Source organism: Petaurus breviceps, unplaced genomic scaffold, assembly GCF_028583685.1.
Source record: "Petaurus breviceps papuanus isolate PSGF00001 unplaced genomic scaffold, PetGlider_PUasm1.0 567, whole genome shotgun sequence".
NCBI classification, from domain to species: Eukaryota; Metazoa; Chordata; class Mammalia; order Diprotodontia; family Petauridae; genus Petaurus; species Petaurus breviceps.
In genome coordinates, this window is record NW_027186383.1 from 7,621,575 (window position 1) to 7,647,596 (window position 26,022).

The window sequence follows — 26,022 nt, forward strand, 5'->3', positions numbered from 1 at the left end:
GAAGGGCTATCATGTGGAAGAGGGATTTGGCTTGTCCTGCTTGAGCTCAAAGGACAAAACTGGGATCTGGGACCCTGAAGTTCAAGTCAACCTGTTCACTTTACTGAAGAGAAAAACAAAGCCTATAGATATTAAGTGGCTTGTCTGAGGTCACAGTAATTGAGGCAGGATTCAAACTGAATCTTGAATTCTCCAAGTCCAACTCTCTGGGTACTCAACATGTGACATGCTAATGGTTTAAGAAAAAATAAACTGAAGCTGGAAAGGAGTAATCCTAGTGGTCAAGGGGTCATAGGTTGTATCAGTGTAGGCATCCCCTCCCCTGGTGCAAATGACCATCCAATGATGTAACATTCTTGTCCATGGCTGTCCCTAAATATGCCATATAGAAATGTGTATTTCTAGGATCTTTCCTAGTTTTCTCCTAACTGCTTGCAGTTTTCATTTTGTGTGTATAAGTGGGCTTACAGATTGAATACAGCACTTTAGAGTATTAAAACGCTGTCAATTGTCAAAGTATAGCACAGCCCAAGGGGTAGAGTGTTTTCATTATTTAGTAGGCTTATAGTCACCCTGAATTCTTTTTTTTTTTAGAGCAATCGGGGTTAAGTAACTTGCTCAAGGTTACACGGCCAGTTATTTCTGGGTGTGGTGCACCCTGAATTCTTTAAATACACTTCTTTTGCTCCGAAGGATCTTCACCATAAGAAAATGAGATAATCTCTTCTGTAGCTTTTCCCCCTTCAAATTAGAAGATACTTGCTGAATTTCTTAGAGAAAACTTTTTTCCCCCTCTTATTTCTGTAACACATCTGCTCCTAAGAAATGTCAAGATTCCAGATAAGGCAGGAATATTTCAGATTCAGAGATAATGCTGTGAAATCCTGGGATTCTGTAAGAGTCACTGTAGCATGAGCTAGCTGCCTTCCTCATCTTCATACTTGGAGATTGAAGAAAAAAAGGGAAACAATTGAGGACTTGTTCAATTCTAAGGGATGTCATTGAAAATTACAGAAGTCATCATCATTGCTTGTTAAACTGGAAAGGAAATTTGTTGTTGAGTCATTTCAGCTGTGTCTGACTCTGTGACCCCATTTGGGGTTTTCTTGGCAAAGATGCCAGAGTGATTTGCCGTTTCCTTCTCCAGGTCATTTTACTGATAAGGAATTGAGGCAATCGAGGTTAAATGATCTGCCCAGGATCAGACAGCTACTCTCTTAGGCCAGATCTGAACTCAGGAAGATAAGTCTTTCTGACTTCAGGTCCAGCACTCACAAATCTCAAAAGATTAAAACTTTATTTTTCAAAAAATCTTTTTAAAGTCTTGATATAGCATAGCAAAGGCCAACATACTGAATTTTCATGAAATTATACATTCTGTAGGTTGTTGGATCTCTAAAATTAGGACAGAAATGTTGAATAACAGCCAGAATATTTTTTGTGGAAGAAATCAGAATCCCGACAATCACGCAAGAGAACCAAAGACTTAAAATGGCCAAAGTAAAAGCTGGACCTTAGTCTACAAAAGATTTAAATTCACTGTGCTGTCTCTTATTTAAGTTTGTCCTTTCAATTCAGGGGAACGTTAACTTCACAGAATGACAAGTGTAGCACACGTGTGAGTTACTTCGGAAAGCTGCGGTAAAAGCCGGCAGGGAGACGCAAACACGTGTGGGGCGGTGGGCCTTGGAGTTGGGGGCAGCCGCGTGGCGCAGGCGGAGCCGGCACACCTGGTGCCTCAGTTTCCTCATCTATAACCCTTCCGGTGTCTCTGCCTCGATACCTCGCAGGAAATGGGCCGCTCAGCCCGCACAAGAGGCCCTTGGAGGCCACCCTTTGGGGGTGCGGGCTGTGGGGGCGTCGCAGTCAGCGGGCCTTGCACTCAGTTACTGCAGCGCGGGCCCGCTCTAGGCCTTTCTCCACTCCTGCCTCCCGTGACCTCGAACGGAAGTCGGCAGGACGGTGGTCCGGGGCGGAGGACTGCCCGGATACGCGTGTCCGCGGGCAGAGGCGGCCAAGCCGGGCCCTCCGGGGCCGGGGCATCCAAGCCTGCCCGACTCTCCAAAGCCAGCTCGGTCCTCCCAGCGCCTCGGCCCTGGGGTCACTCCCGCCCACGCCTGTCCCACACCCATCCCACGCCCTGCCCACTCTGGGCCCGGGCCTCGCTGGGACGTCGGGCCCGACTGTGGCCGAAGCCGCCCCAGCCCTGGGATCAAGCTCAAAAAGCGCCTCCAGGAGCCAGGCTCCAGGAGAGTCCCCCCCTAACAGGAGCCCGCATTCCCGCAGGAGGACGCTGGGCCCAGGGCCGCGTACCAGGGACTCGGCCGGCTTGCTAGGCCAAAGGCTCAAAGGCTTGAGGGGCTGCGGCCTGGGCTTGTGCGCAGGCGCACAGGCAGCCGCTCCGGCGAGGAAAGGGGAGCCCTAGAGCAATCTGGGAAATGTAGTGTTGGACGGACCTCGAACAGCGCGACCCAGGCGGACGGTGACGCTGCTCGGACTACATTTCCCAGAATGCTTCGGGAGGCTCCTGGGGGGGGGGTCTGGGGCGCTTCGCCCCCGAGCCATTCAATGAGGTCGGGCGCACCTACGTTGTGCGGTGGGAGTCATCTCGTGAGGCCCGACTTCCAACACTCGTACCTGCCTCTTGCGTGTCTTCCGCTTTAAGCCCACAGCGTGGAGTGGGAGCGTTCGCAGGCGCCTCCGGAGCCAAGTTCCTCGCTCCCCCACCCCTCTTTGCGGAGTGTGTGTCCACGCCCCTGAGCCCTGGGGTGAGTGAATGCGCAGACGCGAAGTCTGGGACCCGCTTTCCTTTCCCCTCCCTCCCCCCACCTTTTACTTTGAGTCTGGACCGTCCTCAGAGGAGGGAGTGCGCAGGCGCGGTCACGGAAGGGTGGGTGGGGCTGGTGCCTGGGGCGTTTCTGTAACTGACCCAAGGTGTGAGCGGGGGGGGGGGGGGGCGTCGTGCCTGTGGGTCTGAATGGGGGAGAAGTTCCCCTAAGTTTGTCCCTAGGGGGCTTTCATTCATCAAGCCTTTATTAAGCGCCTACTGTGTGCGAGGCACCGGGCTAAGCTGGGGGGGGGGGGGGGGGTGGGGGGAGGAGGTAACAAGAAAGGCCAAAGAAGGCCCTCCCCCCAGGGAACTTTCAGTCTGTGGGGGGAGGGGAGGACCACCTGCAAACCCCCTTTACAGACTCGTCTGGGAGGAATCTGGAAGGGCTTCCTGTAGGAGGTGGATGCCCGGGGTAGGGGGCGATTGGCCGCTCTGTGGGGGTCAGAGGAAGAGGACTGGAAAAGAGGTGGGGCTCGGAACGCCAGAGAGTTTATGTTTGATCCTGGGGCAGTAGGGAGCCTGTGGAGCTTATGGAGCGGGGGAGCGATGTGGCCAAGACCACTTAGGGAGCGAATGTAGGATGAGCCCGAGAGAGGAGAGGCAGGAGCTGGGCAGACCCCTCCACTGCTACTGCAGCAGTCCAGGCTCGAGGGGATGAGGGTCTGCATGCAGGCTACCTTCTGGACAGGGGTGTGCTTCCATTTACAGATTCTGTCCCTTACCCCACCGACTGTGGCTCTAAGAAACATGAGGTCCATCATACATATGAAGCCATGCAAAACTTCCTTTTTAGCCATGTTTGGGGGGGGAAGCAAAAAAAATAAAGGAAAAAAATATGCCTCAGTCTGCTTTCTGTGTACATGAGTTTTCTGGAGGGGAATAGCTTTTTTCGTCATGAGTCCTTTGGAATTATCTTGGATCGTTGTGTGGATCAGAGTAGCCAAGTCTTTCAACAGTTGTTTATCTTTGCAGTATTGTTACTTTGTATAGTGTTGTGGTTCTACTCATGGTCACTGCATCAGTTCATATAAGTCTTCCCGGTTTTCCCAGGTTTTTCAGCCCTTTCATTATTTCTTACAGCACATTTTCCATCACATTCATATTTGCTGGTAGATGTTTAACAGCAGAAATTGAATCTTCATCAAGCCCTGATTTGTAGCCTTTGCTGATTTCTGATGTGAAAATTCTCACACTGCAAATATAGCAGTGAGACTTCATATGTGGTTCTAGCAACCCACTGGGAGTGTCAGTGACAGAGGAGAAAAAGTCAGGTTTGTTGGGTTTTTTTTAAGCAATTGGGGTTAAGTAACTTGCTCAAGGTTACATAGCCAGGTGTTTCTGGGTGGGTGTTAAGTGTCTGAGCTCATATTCGATCTCCAGGTCATCCCGACTCTGGGGCCGGTGCTCTTACTTGCTGTGCTACCTGGCTGCCCCCAAAAGGGCAGGTTTTTGACGGGCCTAGAATATGTCTCAGGAAAGAGAATGAAGAGTCCAGACCGCTACCTAGGTTCTGAGCCTGAGTGACCGGGAGGATGGTGTTACCCTCTTCAGTGATAGGGAAGTGTGGAAATGGGGTGAATCTGGAGGGAGAGAATGAGTCCAGATTTGTGCTTGTCTGCTGGACACCCAAGTCAGATTCCAGCAGGCTCTTGCAGATGTGTGACCAGAGGTCCAGAGAGGGGTTGAGACTATTGAAATAGATCTGAACTTCATAGAGATGATTGTTGAATTCATGTGGAAATAGTAATGGAGGGAGAAAATGAGAGGGCCCAGGACAGAGCCTTATGGGATATCCACCATCCACAGGTGTGACCTGAGTGAAGATCCAGTTGAAGGAGAAAAAGAAGGAATGGTCAGAGAGTTAGGACCAGAATGGGGAGAGGGGATCAGGAAGTTAGTGGACAGTGCTAGAGGTTGCTGAGAAATCAAGAAGGAGGAGACTGAGAAAAGGCCATTAAGAGATGCAAGTAACTGGAGAGAGGTGTTTCTGTGGAATGATGAGGTTGGAAGACAGACTGGAGAGAGTCCAACGCTGGGAGGAAAGGAGGGGGAGGCACCTGTTGGAGATGGCCTCGGAGTTTAGCTATGAAAGGAAGGAGAGAGGGGATGGCAGTTTTAAGGGGAGGGAAGCAGTTAGTAGATAGGGAAGGTTTGAAGACAAGTGAGAGTGGGGATGACAGGGGCGCAGTCTGCTGGAGAAGAAGGGATAGAAAGGAGTCTGGGGTTGCTTGGGCACGTGGAGGGGTTGGCCTTGGCAGGACACAGGGGTGAGACAGGGCTGAAGGAGGAGATGGTGTTAGGAGGCATCTGGGTGATGTGAGATGGGAAGGAGGGGAGGGGAGGGGAGGAGTTCACAGCCAAGGGCCTCAGTTTGATTAGTAAAATATAAATCAAGGTTCCCCAGTGACAAAGGCGGAGGAAGGCTGAGAAGGGATAAGAAGGTCTGGAAAATTCTCTGGAGGTTGGGATAATAATGAATTGGTTAGGGAAGTGTGAAGGGTTACCTAGCAGCTGCAAGGGCCTGTTGGGGTGTGAAATCCTAACACCTGGGAGGTGTTCTTCCTATTTTGCTCTAGCCCCCAAATGTTGTATTGTCTTGGTGTTTGCTTTCTTGAAAAGTTGCTGAATCAGTGAAGTTCATGTCCAGGATGAGTCCTGAGTTACCCTTGGTTTTCATAGTTAGTTTTCCAGCTCCTTCTGCCTCCATCATTTCTCTAGCATTAGGACCTCCCAATTGGTCCTCAAGGGACTAGCCCTGAGGTAGAGTGTTCAGCTGGGGTGGAGATCTGAACCCCAGGGTGAAGGTTCCAATTAAAGGGATCTTGCCTTTAGGCCCCCACCAGGCCTCAGTTTTACTGAGAAGTAAAGGTGGAAGAGGGATATCCCAAGACAAAGACCACAACCCAGGAGAAGACCCCGCCCTGAGACCTTCCAGAGCTTCAGGGCAGCCCCAGCACCCAAGGTGAAGGAGCCGATCCTGACATTGGTGGGGGTGCAGCACTCCCAAGCTGGCTGGGCAGAGAAGACTGAAGTGAAGTCAGAGCAGGGAGAAAACCACAAGGAAGGAGCTGGCCATGGCGGACTTGTCTCTCGTGTTTGAGGATGGAGGTGAGAATTGTGGTAATGTTAGTGGGAGGCCAGAAGCCTGCCCAGGGTGGGAGACAGAGAAACAAATACATCAGAGCCATTTCTGAGCAACTGTTCCAGGAGGGAAGGAATAAATACAGCTCCTAACCTCTGAACCACCCAGTAGATGCCGTTAGCTGGCTCTGTATCCCCAGAACTTCTGGCCCATTGAACTGGTGCTGTTCTGTGAATCATGAAGGGTCTCCCCTTACCAGTGTGGAATGAAAGTCTGGGAAGTAGGATCAGGTTCACAGAGAATGAACTTGCAGTGGTGTAGTGAGCAGCTTAGGACAGAGGACTGGGAAGGCCTTGGGAGTGGGCTCTATGCAGGAGCCATAGGCAGGGTGGACCTCCCTCCCCCAGGGCTGCCTTCTCTTCCTGCAGCTCATCTTCCTCAAGACAGCAACATAGAGGAAGAGGAGGAGAAGGGAGTGACTTCTGGCTTCTGCTCTGTGCAGGTACAGGTGAGTTCAAGTTTACTCTATCCCATCATTTCATCCCATGGCATTCCTTAGTGTATAAATAGAGTCTTTCCCTTCTTTTCATTAGTTTAAATTGATCCCCTTCCCATCTATATCCCAAGTATCAATTATTCTCCAGGGAAGACTCTGGCTGTTCTCAGTGACAGTATAAAGTTTGTGGATGATTATGGAACATCTTCATAATATCAATAGACAGATTTTAGGATGAATGCAGAGTTGGATAAGGAGATGTGTGTGTGTGTGTGTGTGTGTGTAGTTGTAACAGTCAATGGTGAAGGTTCAGCATGTGACTATGGCCTGAGAAGTTGGATCAGATGATCTCAAATTTCCCGTCCAACTGATTTTTAGATTTTTATTGTTATTTTTTTGTTTTTGCACAGTCTAGATTCCCCCTGGGTCCCTTCCTTTCCCATCCCCACAGAGAGCCCTATTGTATAAGAAAAGAATTTTTTTTAAAGAATAAACAAAGATAAAGAGAAAAAAATTAGCAAAAACAATGAATATGTTGAAAAATTGTGACATTCTTTGCAATATTCCATATTCCTCATACCCTTCATTTTCATCATTGCTTTGTGGTTTTCATCCTCTCCATTTACATTGTTGTAGTCATTTCCTGGCTCTTACCTCACTCTGCATCTGTTCATGGAAGTCTTCTGTGTTCCTTTGAACTCCTGGTTTTCTTTTCTTACAGTACTGTGATGTTTCATTACACTCAAGTATTTCAGGTTGTCTAGTCATTCCCCAGTAGATGAGCATCTATTTCATTTCTAGTCCTTTGCTAGAACAAAAAGTGCTGCTGTAAATGCTTTGGTGTCTGTGGGGCCTTTCTTTTTGTCCTTGACCTCCTTGGCCACTGTGCCCAGCAGCAGAGTCTTTGGAAGAAAGGGTATGAACATTTTAGCCACTTCATTTACATGATCCCAAATTACTTTCCAGAATGGTTTCAGAGTGTTCTTCTTGCTGAATTGCACCACCCCTCCTCCCACAGCGCTGGAGGGACCCCAGGGTGGAGAGGAGGCTCTACCTGGACCCACCCTGGGCCCACCCCCACATCCTTTATTTTTAAGGGGCCCTTTGGCCTTGGATCTGTGCCAGCGTTCACTGTGTTTGGATGGCTGGATCTCCAGTTATTTTATGCATTTTGAATGGGATTTCCCTTTCTGTTGTTGCTTCCCTAGATTTGTTGTCATTGGATGGAAATGCTGTTGGTTTTTATGGGTTTATCTTGTAGCCAGTAGCATAACTGAAGCTGTCTCCCATCTCCGGTTCTTTGCCAACTCCCTAGGATTTTCTAGGTCACTCATCAAGTTGTCAGAGTTTGAGGATAGTTCTGTCTCCTCTTTGCCTTTGTGGCCTCTCTCATTTCTATCTCTCGTCTTATTGATATGCTGGCCTTTGTGTAATTATCTCAGCTAATAGTGGGAAGAGGGAGAATCCACTGAAGGAGCTGGGGATACTGAGCTTAGAGAAGTTTAAGGGGAATGCTCTGTGCCAGAGTATTCGGAGGCTGCCCTGAGGATCAAGGACTAGACCTTCAGCGTGGCCCAGAGGGCAGGACTGGGAGCCATATGTGGGAACCACGAGAGGCCAGTGGGGAGGAAGGGCCAAGGGTAGTCAGAGGGCCTGTCTCAGAGGTCATGACCAGATTTTTGCACAAATGCTCATTCTCTGCTGTGGTTTGGGGATTCGGGTGCAAAGTGCCTGATCTTTTTGAGGCTTATTTATGGGAAGGAAGTTTTCAGTATGAATTGAACAATCAAGGAAAACTGTTGAGGTCACTGAGTGTGGGACAAAGTGAAGCACACAGTAACTGGACCATCAGGAAACAGAAATGTGTTTGATGTAGGAATCGGTGACCTTCAGGGACGTGGCCGTGGACTTCACCGGGGAGGAGTGGAAACGCCTGGACCCTGCCCAGCGTGCCCTGTACAGGGACGTAATGTTGGAGACCTACAGGAACCTGGTCTCCCTGGGTAAGTGCGGCTGCCCCATGACTCAGGCTCAGGCTGGGGGGGGGGGGGCTTGGCAGGCTCTCTTGGTGTAGATACTGAGTGGTGTTTTGGCCTGTTGTGCAAGGATATTCAACACTATATCTTATGTGAGGAAAGACTCAGAGCTTCTATGGCCAAGAGGATTTCTTTTCTTTGTTCCCAAGTGAAAGGTCTTTGCTTTGTACCAAATGCCAAGGCTTCCCTGTGCCAGCCCTGAGTCTGGAGTCTCCGTAATCCCTGAGCACTTCAGTCTAAGGTCCTTCTTAGCATCCCAGGGGCATTAGGACTCCGCTTCCACCAGGAAGTCTTCCCTCCTCTTCTTCCTGGGACCCTGGGGTCCCTTGGAGCCCTGTGTTGCATGGATTCTGCTCTTTCTACGCTTGACACCCCATGAGTCACACAGGGTAACTTTGTATCCCCCTATCTTCCATTGCAGTTCTCAGCACACAGGGGATGCTAGATGCAGCCTAAAAGTACACACATCCTCAGGGCAGATCCCAGACCACAGGTGTGAACACACCACTGTCCTCCCTGACTCTGAGTCAGCCCTGAGGCCCTGCCAGAGTGGCACCAGCTGTGCTGTTCTCCTCCCAGGGTAGGAGCACCACGGCCTCCTCTGGCTCTGCTGCTCAGTCGCTCCTGACGCCTGCCCAGGATCTTCTTGTGTTTTCTCTGTATTTTATTCCTTCTTGGATGTGCACGTGCCAGTTGCCTTTGATAGAATGTATGCTCCTTGTAGGCAACAATTATTTCATTTTTGTCTTTCTGTCCCCAATGCCTGGCGGCGCTATTCTTAACCCATATTGGAAGCTTAAGGCACCCGTTATCTCAGGTGAAGTCTATGGAAGTGGGTCAAGTGAGCTCCTTCTTTCCCAGCCACAGCTAGATCTGTGACCCATGCTCAGATCCCAAAGGGTCTGTGATCTCCTCAGCGTTAGTTCCCTCTGAGGATGCAGATGAAAGTTCAGATGCCCCCGATGTCTGCTGAGAAGGTCACCCGTATCTCCCCATGAGCTCTCCCTGGGGACTCACTGGCCACCCTGGAGACTGTCATTGCTCTCTCCTCGCATCCCTGGGGAGCAGGGAGAGCCATTCTGTGCGTGCCCACAGCCAGCCCGTCTTCTTTCCGGGTCCTGCTTCCTTGAGGAGGCCTCTTTTCTGGAGCTGCTCACATTCAATATGATGCAGCCTGCGTGTCCTCATCGTTGCTCCACTGCTGGCCACAGTGTCACGTTCACTGTTAATTCTCAGGACACAGCTGCATTCCCCTCCGTTCAGCACCACAGACAGAGCATTGGGCCTTTGTTTCCATGGGAAGCCTCTGGTCATTGAAGGAGATCTGTGATTTCCTGAGGCAGCCTCAGCCACCCCTCCATGTAAGCTCACCGAAGGTGTTCCTCAGAGTGATAGAAGAGGGAGCCTCTGTGACTTTAAGTGCATACTATGTGCAAAGGACTGCGGATACAAATGCAAGAAAATAAGATGGCCCAAGCTCTCAGAGAGCTTATGTTCTAATAGAGGAAACAGGGGAACTGGAAATCAGGGAGTGGGAGGTGGGAAGAGGAGGAAGGGAGAGTGGCAGCTCACAGGGTCAGGCTTCTGGTGTGGACAGTGAGGAGCTGGGAGAGGTGCTCTAGGCCAGAGATGTCAGACACATGGTCCTCAACACTACTAAGTATCACCTGAACCAGCTTTAAATGTGGTTCCAATCTGATTTTTATATGTTGATAATTAAAAAAAGAAAATATAAATGTGTTGCTTTCTAAGTCAATATGTAATCCTCAGATTCTTATGCATGCTTTAGTGGCCCCTGTGTCTGAGTTTGACACCACTGGTCTAGAATAATGTTTTAAATGCATGAAGTAAAATACTTAGCATTACAAAGGAAGCCAATTTTATTGAAATGGAGTTATCACAATATTAAAAACAACAGCAACCAAAAAAACAACCAGGTTCATCAATCCCAGGTCAAAAATCCCTGATAGAGAACCTGACCACCATTCTGTACATATGGAACAATGAAATAAGTAGCCATCTCAGGCCTATGCTCCCTGGGATATGAAACAGAACACCCTCCGAAGATTGTGTCTTAGCTTCACCACAAATAGAATTTCATTCTGTTCCTCACACTTGGTCATTTCTGTGCTTGTGTGTAGGGCTTCCTGTTTCCCAAGTGGATGTGATCTCCCTGTTGGAGAGAGGGGAAGCCCCCTGGCAGCCCGAGGCAGGAGGACCCCCTGGCCCTTTTCATGGTGAGTGAGTGAAATCTTTTCAATCTTCAGAATCAGAATGGTCAGTTTTGTCTCCTGGGATCTTCTCCATCTGTCCCTTGTTGGGTCCAGAACTCTTCCCCTATCGTGGATCTCTCTGAATGTGTTGTGGTGTATGGTGTGATTGTCCCCACACAGTTATCCAGTGTGCTCATTACATGGCTTTCTTATCTGCATCATGGATCTCTGTTGAATTGTTGTGGCGTATGGTGTGAGATGCTGGCCTAAGCCTCATCTCTCCCTAATTGCTTTCTGATTTTCTAGCAGCTCCTCATATAGTGCGTGTTCCACCTGAGACTGTTGTCACTGGATTACTATTACGTTCAGTTATTTTTGCATCTTTTGTTCCTGTTCTGTTCCATTGATCACCTTTTCTATTTTTTTAATTTATTTTTACTAGTATCAGACAGTTGATGAGGAGAGCTTTGTGGTGTAGTTTGCAGTCTGGCACTACGGAGCCCTGCTCCTTGCGGTGTATTTTCACTGTTTCTCCATTGTGTCTTCAGTCTCCCCTTGTCTCTGGCCTCATCTACTCACTCCACTCCCGTGGCCACCACCACCAAGCCTAGACTATTTCTGTAGCTTCCTAATTGTAGGTCTCTCTGCCTCAAGTATCCATTTTGTGTGATGTAGAGCACTCAGTTTTACTGGGTAAGTTACTCTCTGCTATATGCCTTCATCTTTTTGCCTTTTGGAATATAGTATACCAAGATCTTCTCTCCCCTGTAGTAGTTATAGCATAGTTTGATGTGATCCTGACTGTGGCTCCTTGGCATCTGAACGCTTCTGGATACTTGTGGCCTTTTTGTTTGTGTGTTTATTTTTTGATATGGGTATTATGGGTTTGGGCCATGACATAGTTTTGTGTTTTTTGGTTTTGTTTTGTTTTTTTACTTTAGGGAATTCTCTGCCCTCCTGATTTGTTTTTTTTTTTTCCAGGAGGTGACTGATAGGTGCTTTCTATTTAATTTTGTCCACTGGTTCTAATAGATCTGGGTAGTCTTATAATTTAATTTATCTAGTTTACTTTTATGATTTAATGAAATATGCTTATGTTTTTAGGGCATTTAATGAGTCTTAAATTTTTTCTCCTCAATCTGTTTTCTAGGTTCCTTGTATTTAATAGTAGTTGCCTCACATTTATTGGTTTTTTCAATCTCTTGACTTTGTTCTTATTTTTCATGTTATCTTATGTAGTTACTGAGTTCTTATTGTTCCTTTCTATTCACCTTGTGTCTGTTCCTCTAGTAAGGTTTTCTACCTTCTAAGCATTTTATTTTCTGTCCAACTTTTTCTTTTATTTTTTTCCTTCTTATTTAATTTCTTCCTGGTACTCTTCTGGTCCTTGTGGCCAGGTCATTCTTTTCTTTAACATTATATTTGAACTTGTAGAGTTATTCTCTTCTCCTAGATAACCCATGGTATTTCTTTATTGTGTGAGACACTTTCTTCTCTTTACTCATACCTGTTGCCTCAGTGACTGGATTGAGAATCTGTGTTTATTCTACAGGCCAAGTGAATGAGCTCTCTTACTCCGGTGGCCCTCTGGAATCGGGGTGCTCCTACTACCTCTGCTCTTCTACTTTGCTTGTAGTTTTTTGCTTACATAAAAAGTACTGTTACTAAAGGGGCGGCCAGGTAGCACAGTGAGTCAGAGCACTGGCCCCAGAGTCGGGATGACCGGGGGATCAAATCCGGGCTCAGACACTTAGCAGCCACCCAGAAACACCTGGCCGTGTAACGTTGAGCAAGTTACTTAACCCCAATTGCTTTAAAAAAAAAAGTGCTGTTACTAATATTCTGGTGTTTGTGCATCCTTTCCTCCTGTATTTAGCTTCCTTGTTGTATGTGCCTCAAATGGGGTTCTGGGCCAGAGGGGGTGGATTTTTGCCGGCTTCTGAGCATAATTTCAGATTGTGGTTGGTTCAGTTCACATTTCCACCAAGAGCATGCCATTGTCCCCACATTAATCCAGAAAGAGACTAAAATGCCTTAATGGTTCTGAGCCAGAAGTCCCACTGATAGGCATACAGCCCAGGGAGATCAAAGACAGAATGGTTTTATATATATCCCTACATTCCTCCCCCATCATTTCCCATGAGAGTTTCAATATTTATTCCTCCAAATGAATTCTTATTTTGTCTAGCTCCATAAAGAATAACTTTGATTTTCTTTATAGCACTGAATCTGTAAATTTAATTAGTATTCTCAATTTTTATTATTTGGGTCCATCTCATCCTTGAATAATGCAAATGCCTCCAATATTTAAGTTGTTCTTTATTTCTTAATTGTATTTATGTTTTGAGTATACCTTGGTAGATTGACTACCACATATTTTATTCCTTTTGTATTTATTTTGATAGGGACTTCCTTTTCCATTTTTTCCTCCTGTATTCTATATTTGATGCTGTTGGTTTTGTGGCTTTATTTTATATTTTGCAAATTAAAATTTTTCTAATGGGCTTGATGAGTTTCATTGCTGATTTTCTGGAGTTTTCTAAAGAAACCAGCATTTTATTGGTCAATAGGAGTATTTTTAATCTCCTCTTTGTCAGTGTTTATGTTTTTAATCTCTTTATCTTGTCTTAACTGTAGCATTTGTAGAACTTTGTCAGATACCATTGCAGAAAATCATATCTGTGCTTTAGTCCTGATGAATTACTACTGAATATTGATACAAAATGTTGGAATAAATTCTAGAAAAAATGCTACAGCAACATATGCAAAAAATTTTTCATTATAACTAAGATTTATAGCAGGAATATAAGGATGACTCAGCATTTAGGAATTTAATGTAACTAACCATATTAAAAACAACAATGCCCCTAATCTCATGATTATATCAATAGATGCAGAAAAAGTTCATGACCATGTATAACATTCATTTATGCTAAAAATACTTTATAAAATCTAGGCTTAGGTGGTACATTTTTAACATGAGGGAAATTATGTGAATAAAATGAAAAGTTAGCATTTTTAATCATTGTCTTTGACTTCAGTTCCCCTTAGATAGCACTTGTTCTACATGGCCCAAACTAGTATCCTGCTCTTTGTGTAAGAGACATTAACTAGAAGTTGAAGGTATAATGAAAGTTTTTTTCAATTCAGCCAAAAGTGATGAGTAACCTTTTTTTCTTTTTTTTCCTCTTTTTTTCATTTCTTTCAGATTCTCTTAGTTGGCAGACCATGTTTGGAACCAAGGACTCAGATGTAATTCAGGACATTTGCATGGGACCGTCAACAAAGAGAAATTTGCCAAATGACAGTTCCTGGCATCCCAAAATGAGACACACTGGGGAATGTGACATAGAGAACCAGGCAGGAAACCAGGATGGAAATTCCCAACAAGTAACAGTCACTCCCAGAACAGCTTCTGTTGCGAGAAGTTTTGGTCTGGAGTCACTCTTTCTTGCACTGTGGAGAGGCAGTATGGAAGAATGTCTCCCTAAATATAAGACACTTGGACAGAACTTCAGGGATTTTTCAGACCTAATTACATGTAACGCTTTTTCCTTGGGAAAGACTCTTTCTAAGTACTGCACATCCAAGAAACCCTTTAGTTACCACTCAGATCTAATTAAATTTCATAGAGAACAAACCGGAGAAAAGCCCCGTGCATACAACAGATGTGAGAAAGCTATTGGCAAAAGGTCAGGTATTAATGAACTTCAGAGAATTTGTATTGGAGAGAAGCATTACAGATGTAATCAGTATGAGAAAGCCTTCAACCACAAGGGGAACTTGACCAAATTTAAAAGGATTCATACTAGAGAGAAACTCTTTGAATGTAATGAATGTGGAAGAACCTTCAGCCAAAAGGCATACCTTATTTATCATCAGAAAACTCACACTGGCATGAAACCCTTTGAATGTAATGAATGTTGGAAAACTTTCAATAAGAGGGGACATCTTATTCGACATCAGAGAACTCATACTGGTGTCAAACCTTTTGATTGTAATGTGTGTGGGAAAGGCTTCAGTCAAAGGGGAAACCTTATTAGCCACCAGAGAACTCATACTGGAGAGAAACCCTTTGCCTGCAATGAATGTGGAAGAGCCTTTAGTCGGAGGACACATCTCATTTATCATCAGAGAAATCACACTGGAGTGAAACCCTTTGAATGTAATGAATGTGGGAAAGGCTTCATCCAGATGGGGAGCCTTAATAGGCATCAGAGAGCTCATACTGGGGTGAAACCCTTTGAATGTAATGAATGTGGGAAAGCCTTCCAAGAGAAGGGATGCCTTAAGAGACATCAGAGGATTCATAGTGGAGTGAAACCCTTTGAATGTAATGAATGTGGCAAAACCTTCAGTAAACTAGAAACTCTTATTAGCCATCAGAGAACTCATACTGGTGTGAAACCCTTTGAATGTAATGAATGTGGGAAAGCATTCCAAGAAAAGGGATGCCTTAATAGACATCAGAGAACTCATACTGGAGTAAAACCATTTGAATGTAATGACTGTGGAAAAGCCTTCCAGGAAAGAGGATGCCTTAATAGACATCAAAGAACTCATACTGGACTGAAACCCTTCACATGTGATAAATGTGGAAAAGCTTTCCGAGAGCGAGGATGCCTTAATAGACATCAGAGAACTCATACTGGGGTAAAATCATTTACATGTAATGAATGTGGGAAAGCATTCAGTGAGAAGGGAAAGCTTATTAGACATCAGAGAACTCACACTGGAGAGAAAACATTTGGATGCAATGAATGTGGGAAAAACTTCAGCCGGAGAGCAAATCTTATTAGACATCAAAGAACTCATACGGGAGAGAAACCCCTTGCATGCAATGTATATGAAAAAGCCATTAGTGAGAGTACACACTTCATTTATCATCAAAGAATTCATGCTGGAGAGAAATCCTTTGACTGTGATGAATTTGGGAATGTCTTTAGCCAGCACACATAACTTATCAGAAAATACAGAACTTATTATCTGTCAGAAAATTCATCCTTAAGTGAAGCCTTTTGAAAGTAGGGAAGGCTTTAGCAAGAAGGGATGCCTTATTTAACAACAGAGAATTCATACTGGAATGAACTTTTTTTGATACTTTCATTTAGAAGAGTAGGCCAAAGTAATGCCCATTAAGAGGCAGCTGGTGGCTCAGTAGATAGAGCATTGGGCCTAGAGTCAGGAAGACCTGAGTTCAAGTCCAGCTGCAGACATTTCCTAGTTGTGTAACCATGAGCAACTCACTTAACCTGATTGCCTGAAAAAATGGATCCACTGGAGAAGGAAATGACAAACCATTCCAGTATCTTTACCAAGAAAAACCCCAAATGGAGTCATGAAGGAGTGGGCATGACTGAAATGACAGCAACAAAAATGCCCATTAATTGGGGAATGGCTAAACAAACTGTGTTGCATGAATGCAGTGATCTAATACTGTACCTGTAGAAATTAATAGCAGTGTGTAACATTGCATTATCTTGAGGAAATTTAATAAAGGTAGACTACAGTACAGACTCTTGAAAAAGATCAGTTTATGACGAGTAATATGTATAACTGTTAACAAAGCAGGTCACACTGACAATCTCAGCAAAGCCAGTGACCCCCAGAGAAGGAGACCCTCTTTATTAACATATGACAAAGAAGGGGTCTTGGTAGGCATGGCAAGGTGATAAGTTGTAGGGTTGGGACAAGAACATTATGATTGGTTATACTAAGAAAGATGGGATGGCATTCAGGTAAGGCTAATCATGCCCCTCTAACAATTAAGAAATGTTAATTGTTTGTGGAACCCATCTGCATCTTGTAGTCTTTGCTAAGGGATCACAATTAACAGACTTGCTGTCTCCTTGGAAGAGAAAGAAATTCCTTTAACTACCAGAAAGGACAGATAGATAACATATCTTTTGGGATGGTAATTTTATGGGACTAAACACATGAAGTATCCTAAGAGATACCAGCAGGAGAGATGATAACATTTCTTTTAAACTGAGCTAGCTTTGCTGGATTCCTTTTTTTTTTTTTTTTTTGCTTTTTGGAGGGCAATTGGGGTTAAGTGACTTGCCCAAGGTCACACAGCCAGTTTGAAATACAGCGCCGTCTTTGGCTACATAGAGGGAGATATGGTTTCCAGGAATGAGGAGGTGATAGTCTCACCACACGCTGTCCTGGTAAGACAGCGTCTGCACTATTGTCCTGGGTTCTGGGAAGTAGGTTTTAAGGAAATTATCAAGATGAATTTATTCCAGAGGAAGGTGACCCAGGAAGTTGCAGGGCTTTGGGTTCATGTCCCAAAGAGTTTCAGGTCTGCAGTATCATAATCATGGTCTTCAGGCACCCAAGGACTCTTGAGTGGGAGCGGGACTACATTTGTTCTGCTTGACCCTGAAAGGGCAGAGCTAGCAGCAGGGAGTGGAAATTCCCAAAAGGTACCGTGTACTTGATGTAAAAAACCTCCCAAAGCCATTCCAACTTGGAGTGAGCTTCAGGAGGCAGTGAGATCCCTCCAAAATGAAGATAGTATTGAACAATGGCAAAAAAAAAAATACAAATAAAAAAGAAAATGAAGATTGAATGACTACCAAGCTGTTGTCAAGGGATCCTTTTTCAAATGTGGGTTGTACTAGATCACCATTAAGAACCTTTCCAACTTGAAATTCCGTGATTTTGCCTAAATCTGTAATTCTGTGACTATTGCAGAGACTCCTGTCAGAGAATATGCAATAGTAATTATTAGAGAAATATTCATTAGAGATGGAGCAGTGAGAAAGAGAGCTTATAATCATTCGTGTCCTGGCATGATTGACTCCTATTTTAAATCAGTCACTATTTCAATGTAAAATGCGCAGTCATTTCCAAACTCCTTTGTTCCTCTTCTTTGATTCCCCGTGTGCTAGCCACAGCCCAGATTTGCTTTGTTCTGCTCCTCAAAGCCGTTGACTTTAATAGATCCACGCCCCACTTTCCAGGATGGCTGTACATCTAGACTGGATGCCTTCAATTTTTTTTTGCCTACTAAACTCTACAGAGGGTCCCAAGTGTCTCAGTCCAGTTTTGAGCTTCAATAAATTCAGAAATATAAATGCTGCAGATTTTCCCAAAATTGGCAAGCTTGACGATTTCAAGTTTTGATTAATTAATGTTTCTTAGGAAAATTCATTATAACCACGGTCATACAATACATTGCTCCAGTTGCTTTCTGAACTTTACTTAGTCTCTGCTCAGTGACTGGAAGGATTGCATTTGTAATCCTAGTCTCTTTTAAGATCATCCAGAAGTCTAAATGCAGATCAAAGCATACTATTTTTCACTTTCTGTATTTTTGGATGTTGTTTTTTCTTTCCCTTTGGGTCTGTGTCTTCCTTCACAACATGATTAATATGATAATATGTTTTACATGATTGAACATGTTTAACATATCCAATTGCTTACTGTCTTGAGGGGGGGGATAAGGGAGGGAGAGAACATTTGGAACTCAAAAGTTTTTTTAAACGAATGTTAAAAACTCATTACATGTAACTGGAGAAAAATAAAATAGTATTTTTAAAAAGATCATCCAAAGAATAAGGTTTAATATATTTGTAACAGTTTTTACATGACCTCACAAGAGAAAGTAATAGATAAAGATCAGGTGACCGACCAAGCAAGAGAACCCCCTCTACCAGTCCACCAGCCTGAGATGATGTCTTTCAGAAACTCATACATGCAATGAATGACAGGCTGCCTCATCTTCAGACTAAAACTTTATTCCAAATTTACAAAACTAAAGCATAAAGAAATTTAAATTTTCAAATGGTATTTTTAAAGCTTGTGGCCTTTATGCTTCTAAAGTTATTCAAGGTTAAAATGAAGACTTTTGGAACATCCTGCATATATATTACTAGAAAATTGTTTAGTGCTCACTTGGCAACAACGCTGTCATTCCCCTTCCTTCTTATTGTCATGGTTAATAATGAAGTTTCTCTACCCAGACGTCAACAAAGTTTATATGCTGGCTTTTTTTAAACCCTAACTGAGAAGTTTATGCATATGGGAAGGGTTTTAAGCATAGAGGAAAGCACTTAGTATTAAAAAGTCTTCCTAGAAAGAAATCTCCTTGGCTTGCCTTCATCCAAGTCCTACCCCATGGCCCCGGGCTGTTGCAGTGGGAGTTTACATTCCATCTAAGGAAATGGCATACATACAGAAATGCACAAAAATATATAGGTATAGAAACTCTAAAACAAACTAAAAAAACTTTTTGTCACTAGCAGCTGAAGGATCCAGAAATATTTCAGGTAAGAATATGATACAATATTCACATGAAATGAGAACTTGAAGAAGAGATGGGGGCCAAGGACTTGATGCTGGGGCAAAGCATGTATTAGTTATAGGACAGAACCTTGTATTGCTGTAAGCATGATGCAATATACTATCCATACAGTAGGGCAGAGCTCCCAGGCTGGCCAGGGCTGCCTCTCACACCTCATGCTGTTGTCCCTACCATTTTGTATGTTGCATAACAAAGGCATTGAGCAAAAAGCCAGGTAATTGATATCTGTATGTTGTGCCAAAAGAAGTGAGACAAGAGACCCCCGAGAGTAAAATTTGGAAGTGGATTTTACCTTTTCCAAGGGGCTGTCCAGGGTCAGGCCCAAATCGAACAGTGAGTCTGCACGGTCAATGTGCCAGCTTTTAAAGGGACGCCATGCGGCCAATGGTCAGGGGAAGTGTAAACTGAGACTAAAATCAGTGATTGGACAGTATGTATTATAATTCCTGCATGCTCGAATTTACCCGAGGCTGAAATTCCTGCTCAGAGATCCACTGGGGGAGGAGTCATGCACAACATGTATAGGAGAAAATGAATTGTATGATAGTGTACCACTACATTTTGTTGTATATTTTCATGTTTAGATTCTCACACTGTTTACAAACAGTTTTAAATGTAGAGTCCCTGGCTAGTACCCACATGAGAGCAAACAAAAGTATTAGCAGGAAAAAAGGAGAAAACAGAATGTTTGTGAATAGCAGTTGTCGGAAATAACCCAGCAGGCCTTATTTGTGAAGCATCGTTGCTTTTAGAATATGCAAGTATTCTTTCACATTTCTTTGTATAAAATTTAATTCATATTTATTTATTTCATATATAAATAGACAATATATAATTTAATGCAATTTAAACTTAAACATCTTTCTTTTTGAAAAAAAAAAGTTTCAGGAGCAGAATTTTGAAGGAAACGGGATTCCTTTGAATCCTTTGAGAGGTTGACTTCATGCTATGTAGCTTCACGCTACAATACTGTTTGCTTTTTGAGAGAGAGAGATTAAAATATGGGATTTTCTTTGTGTGTTACCCCGGGGACCTGCTTTTCTGATTGTTGGGTCCCTCAACAGAATCATTTCACAAGGGGTCCTGTTATACTTACAAGACTTCCAGCTCAACTCACTCTCCAGAGTGCACCTGCTCACTGGCAAGCTTACCCTTTAAGAGGTTACCCCATCATACCCCACTCTTCTTTCCAGTTCCCCTTCATGTTTTTGCCTTCCCGAATTAAAATGTAAATTGATTCTTGGCACTTAGCATAGTGTCTGTCAAAACGTAAGCATGTATTACAAAGAATTTTAAAAGTTAAGTATTTTTCAGTTAGCAAGCATTTATTTTTCTTTCCCACCTCTCCCCTCTGCTAAAAAAGAGAACAGGAAAGGCCTCATAACAAAGAAGTAAAATAAATTCCCATACTGGCAATGTCCAAAAATGTGCACCTCATTCATCATATTAGCCCATCATTTATCAGGAAATGTGTAGCAACTGTTATCCATCCTTTGGAATAATGGCTGATTATTGGGTTGATCAGGTGAAGTCTTTAAAAACTTCCTTTGTTTAGTATATAGCCGTCATTCTATAAAAAGGTTCTCATTTTACTCTGCATCATTCATCAGTCTTCCCAGGTTTCTCTGGAACATTCTCACAATTTCTTACAGCACATTAGGATTCCATTCCATTAATATGCCATAATTTGTTCTGCATTCCCCAAACGTGCACTTCCCTTAGTTTTCAATTCTTTGCCACCAGTCTCAATAAATATGAAAAAAAAAATAGTGAAGCCCATACTATGTGCTAGATGTCATGTTAGGGGTGGGAATGTGAATACAAAAGTCAGACTCTGCCTTTGAGAAACTTACATTCTATTAAGGAAGATAAATACACACAGGGTAATATGGCCAGGGAAGGGACTTTAAGCCTTAGGAGTCCCAGGAATCCGCTTGATGTGGTAACTAGAGCATGAAGTGGAAGGTGGGAGTGGGGAGGGCACTTTGTGAAGGAAGCACAGATGGCTGGAAGGCCAGGACTGTTGGCTCAATGGGATGTAGAAAGTGAGCTGATCTGGGCTGGGTGAATATAATGGACCAGGGGATTTTGTGTTCACTCCCCCATTGAGATGGTTCAGTCAAGAATGGCCCAATGGGTTTGAAGGTCTAGTCAAGGGTGCTGTTTTAGGCAGGGAAAAGTGGGGCAGAAGCAGAAGAATAATAGGGCACTATGGCCAGGGTAGACGAATGGGAGGGGAGGCATTTACTTCATAGGGGCCTACTAAATATAGTGCTGGGGCAGCCAAGTGATGCCATGGTGCACAGAGCACTGGGCCAGGAAGACAACTTCCTCAGTTCAGATCTGGCCTCAGACACTTAACAACTGTGACCCTGGGCAAGTCACTAACCCTGTTTGCCTCAGTTCCCTCACCTGTAAAATGAACCAAAGAAGGAAATGGTCAATACTCCAGTGTCTTTGCTAAGAAAACTCCAAATGGGGTCATGGAGAATCAGACATGACTGAAATGATAGAACAACCACAAAATATGGAGGTCTATTGGAGTTCACATCGAGTCTTCAATAAAGAACAGTTCACCCAGACTTCCCTTCTCTCTGTTCCTCACTCTGTACATCATCTTCTATCTCTGAACAACAACAAAGCTACTATTAGCTTTGTCTCCATATTATCTACAAGGCTCTCATGGAAGACTTGGTTCAGTGCTTTGCAGAAAACCAGACATGTCACCTTAGTAACATTCTTCCCCTTACCTACCAACTAAACCTTGTCAGGAAATAGAATTAGGCTTGCCTATCAGGACTGTTCCTGATGAAAGCCTGATGGTCCTCAGTGACCACTGACTCCTCTTCTAAATGGCCATAAACCATCCCTTTAATGTGTTGTAGAATTTTGCCAGGAATTGAAGTCAAGTTTCCCCGTCTAGAGTTTGACAACTGGGTTTATTGCAAAGGGAGGTAGCAATGGTCAGTGGCAGCTTCAGAATCAAATGGTCACAGATCAGGAGCTGGGAGGACCCCAAAGGCCACCCAGGCCACTCTCTCATTTAAGGAGTGTGAATGGACCTGTCCATGGTCATGCAAAGATTTTTCAGTTTGCTGGTCACTGTGGAGGTAGAGAGAGGCACCCTGCGTCTTCCCTCTCCTGGCATGAGTCCATCTGGAAACTAGCTGTCATTTTTTGTGCCAAGGGACAGTGCCACTCACTCCTTCAGGCCTGAGAGCAATGACAGATCATCCAGTCTGCTTCTCTCCTTCCACGTGAGCTACACTTCCCAAGAATAGCTGGAGACAATTTTTGATCCAGGTCTAGCTCCTTCCACATCTGTTCTTTTCCATCTGCTATAAATACTGGTGGTAAAATAGCCTGTTTTAATCACAACATAGAAATGAAAATTTTAATTTAACTTTTAAGTCAAAGAAATCCTTCCCACTTGCCTGATTGCTCTGAGTAAATTTTGCTTTCTGTAATTCTTATCAACTGTCACCTTAAAAAAACATGTCATTTCTCAGAAATAGTTAAAATCTCCCTATGCGAAATTTCACTTAAAGCTGTTAGTTTTCTATCCAGGCATAGTCGGAATAGTCAAGGCTACAAAAACAATTTCCATGTGGAAGTCTCTCTCTTTTTCTTTCTTGTTCTGTCTTTCTATCCATTTGCACTCACAGGGACATGGCTTCCTGGATAATTCTGCACTGCAGTCCACCCTCTCCAGCGCAGCCACACTGCAGCCTGAGAGGTGCTGCATGCACCTTGCATCCTGCTGCAAATTCCAGATTTGACCTTTGCCATGGCCACTCAGCAAACTCCTCTTAAGTTCATGCCTTCTCCGTGTATTGTCCCATCCAGGCTGCAGTGGCTGCTGTTTCCTGGTTCAAGGTCATTCTGTACCAGTATTTCTCTCTCCAAGCCCCATTCCTGCCTTAGGAGACAGCAAGGCCCAAGTTAATGTTGCCTTGAACACTTGTTCCAGTTCCTTGAGCCCCTCCACTCCCATGGAAGACTTCTCTACTCCACTTCTGTCACACCTAGGGCATCTCACCAATCACCTAAAAGTGATCTTCTATGGCTAAAAAACTTGCCAGTCCTCTGACTGATGACAACATCCTAATCTTCCTTTTCTCCCCATGGCTGACTTCTCCTGCCTGCCCTAGGAAGCTGTTGGGAAAACCTCAGAGTCCTCCAAAATCCCATCAGCCTCCTCACTACCCTCTGCCCTACTAACTGAAGGGTGGCACCATGAACTCCCCACTTCCCATTTAAGGAGGGAGCTCCGCTCAGCACATCTCATTTCTTTTCTGGCTGCACTACTCTGGGACATCTCTGACTTCACCATGCCCCCTCACTTTGGCACCTGGCCCCATTCCCCCTGCATGCCTCCTGACTTTCCAGCCCTTTCTGTGTCTCTTTCCCCATTAGATTGTAAGCTCCTTGGGGTGAGGGACAGTCTTTCTTCTTTCACATTTGTATCCCTTGTGCTTAGCACAGAGCCTGGCACATAGTAGGGACTTAGTAAATGCTGACTATGACCTTGAAGTCCTCAGTATTCTTCCAGGTCATTAACTTTTATCTGACTTCATTTTCCCTTTCCTAATATAAACCATATGATTAACAGTTCAATTTCACATTGTCCTTTACTCTCAAATTTCTTGTCCCTTGTCCTATTGCCACATGAGGCTTGCTAAACCTTAAACCTGAATTACTTCTACCATCTACCTCCTCCACTTTTGCATGCTGCCAAACAAAGCTAGAGAAAATCATGGAACCAAGAGGACTGTGTCCAACGCAGATGCATATTATCTAATTTTAACTGGGCCATCAGATCTGCAATACTTGTATTTTCCCTAGTGGATTTTTTGTCCTTCATGTATAGCTGTTCCAAACCTTTTCTTCAACAACACCACTCACCTCCCCAACCATCTCAGCTGGAGACCTTGCCCTCATGCTTTACTGATAAAATGGAGGTCACTTACCATGAGCTACCTCTTCTTCATTTCATAGGAGCATAGGTTTAGAGCTAGAAGGAACCACAGCGGGCAACTGAACCCAACATCCTCAGCAAGACACTTACATAAGGTGCTGAGGTGTAGAGATGCTGCATCACATAGTGCTGCCCTTCCAGACCCCTTGACATCCTCCTTCATTCTGCTCCTTTCCTCCCATTTCTGAAGCATCTGCCTTTTTTTTTTAAAGCAATTGAGGTTAAGTAACCTGCTCAAGGTTATACAACCAGTTATTTATGGGTGTGGTGTTAAGTATCAGATTCAATCCCAGGTCATCCCGACTCTGGGTAAATATGCTAGATCATTCCAAGATCTTTTTTTTTTTTTTGCCTTTTTGGAGGGCAATTGGGGGTTAAGTAACAGCATCTGCTTTTTAACCCCTATACATGTATACTTGATCCCCACTCTACTCTATAATCTTCAGTCTCTAGCTACTGGTCTCTTTCATACTGACTTCTAAATGGCTAAGTTTTACCCAACCTCTAAAAAAAATCAATAGATCCTAACATGTCTTTAAGCTATTGTGTTATATCTCTCCCCTCTTTCTCAGTTAAACTTCCAGAAAAGGTTGTCTATATTCCCTATCTCCATTTCCTCTCCTTTCACTCATTTCTCAAGCCTTTGCAATCTCACTTCTCCCCCAAAACTGCTCAAGATTATGAATGAGTTTATAAAAATGTTTTATTCTGAACTTAAACATCCAAAAAGCATATTTCCATATACACAAGAGAACACAAAAGGATTCTAATATGAAAGTCTGAATCTCCATTTCATAATGCTTGCTTTTTAAAATGTATATTACAAATCCTACATTTTCCTTTCAAAACTGTCCTGCTTGTCTGTGCTTCCTTCTCTTGATTTTTATTTTTTTTCCACCTTGTAATAACGGATCTTTCATTCTAGCACCTGAAGCTCTACAAATGTATATACTTTCTCAGCTTCAGGGGGCTGTTATACACATTTGTTGAATGGCAACTATGCAACAACATTTAGCATTTCAAAATTAGAGAACTTTGCTTAAACACCAGCCAATCAGAAGTCATCTGTAAGTGTCTGTTCAAAGTTGTGGAGTTCAGGACTTAATGTAAACAATCAGTGTCCCATAAGAGCTACTGAGAGTAACTTTGAGATCCATTCCTGGGTTTTAGATTCTGTGACAGTATCTTTACCCACAGTAATTGAGACCCACTACAGCCCAGAAGAATAAGTTTTACCATAGTTTATACAAATTTTACATGCATTTTTTTTTTGGTTAGAAGTGAAGTGAGAAAATTAAATATTCACCTTTACACACATACATGTTATGCTACAAAAATGTGCTAACAAATATATAAAAATGATAAGAAAATGTGTAAAAGGATAAAGCAAATACATTAATCATCTCTAACCCTGCAAAGATTAATTCCTTTTTATATTACATAAAAACAACTGGTTAAGTTTTTTTGAATCTCTTATCCAGAAATACAAAAAAGAAATTACTGTCTGACCTGAGGGAGCTTCCTATGAAACTGAAGTGCTTGTGTCCAAATGAATGCAGGTGTTTGGTCACAGAGAAAAATACCATCATTGACCATACAGCAACAATGACAGGAGAAATAAGAGCTCTATAATTATTCTGGACATATAGGAGAAAATACAGTAGATGGGTGGGTGTTTTTGACCACTGAAAACCAGAAGCTACAGTAATCCATGAGGTCTAAGATACATCATTCTTTGCTAAGTCACTTCAGTGGGTTTAAGGCTAACTGAAGCTGAAATAAAATTTTAATTTCTTTGGTAAAAAGCTCAAATAAAATAAATATTTATATTTATATAAATAAAATAAATTACAAATAAGAACCCACCCCAAAGCTTCCAAAGTTTTGATTTAGGACAATAGGCAATGTGATGTCAGAAATAAAAATTAATAACTTTATATATGGTTCTAACTTGTATGAAAACTGGGGTCCCTAGGGTAATATATCCCCATTATAAGCTCTTAAAAGATGTATATGTATAAGTATACATATTTAGCTTTTCAAAAGAGTAACTGGACAGTCTTAGAAAAGCAACCC

At 43.5% G+C, this 26,022-nt stretch overlaps 1 protein-coding gene and 1 pseudogene across 3 annotated transcripts; one reads left to right on the forward strand and one right to left on the reverse strand.

The window, feature by feature from the left end:
* LOC138173243 (cullin-4B pseudogene) overlaps nt 1–2,762 on the reverse strand; it is a 15,915-nt pseudogene extending 13,153 nt beyond the window's left edge.
* Nucleotides 1,386–18,208, forward strand: LOC138173244 (zinc finger protein 182-like). 3 transcript variants are annotated; one of them, XM_069103206.1, is made up of 6 exons: nt 1,386–2,768; nt 5,663–5,938; nt 6,320–6,420; nt 8,285–8,411; nt 10,586–10,681; nt 13,866–18,208. In XM_069103206.1, the coding sequence occupies exons 2-6, from the start codon at nt 5,905–5,907 to the stop codon at nt 15,614–15,616; spliced, it is 2,109 nt and encodes a 702-aa protein (XP_068959307.1). In that variant the 5' UTR covers nt 1,386–2,768; nt 5,663–5,904; the 3' UTR covers nt 15,617–18,208. The 3 variants fall into 3 exon arrangements, with proteins under 3 accessions (XP_068959307.1, XP_068959309.1, XP_068959308.1); XM_069103208.1 differs by having other exon boundaries at nt 6,341–6,420; XM_069103207.1 differs by lacking the exon at nt 1,386–2,768 and adding an exon at nt 3,811–4,101.
* Nucleotides 18,209–26,022: the final 7,814 nt, after the last annotated feature.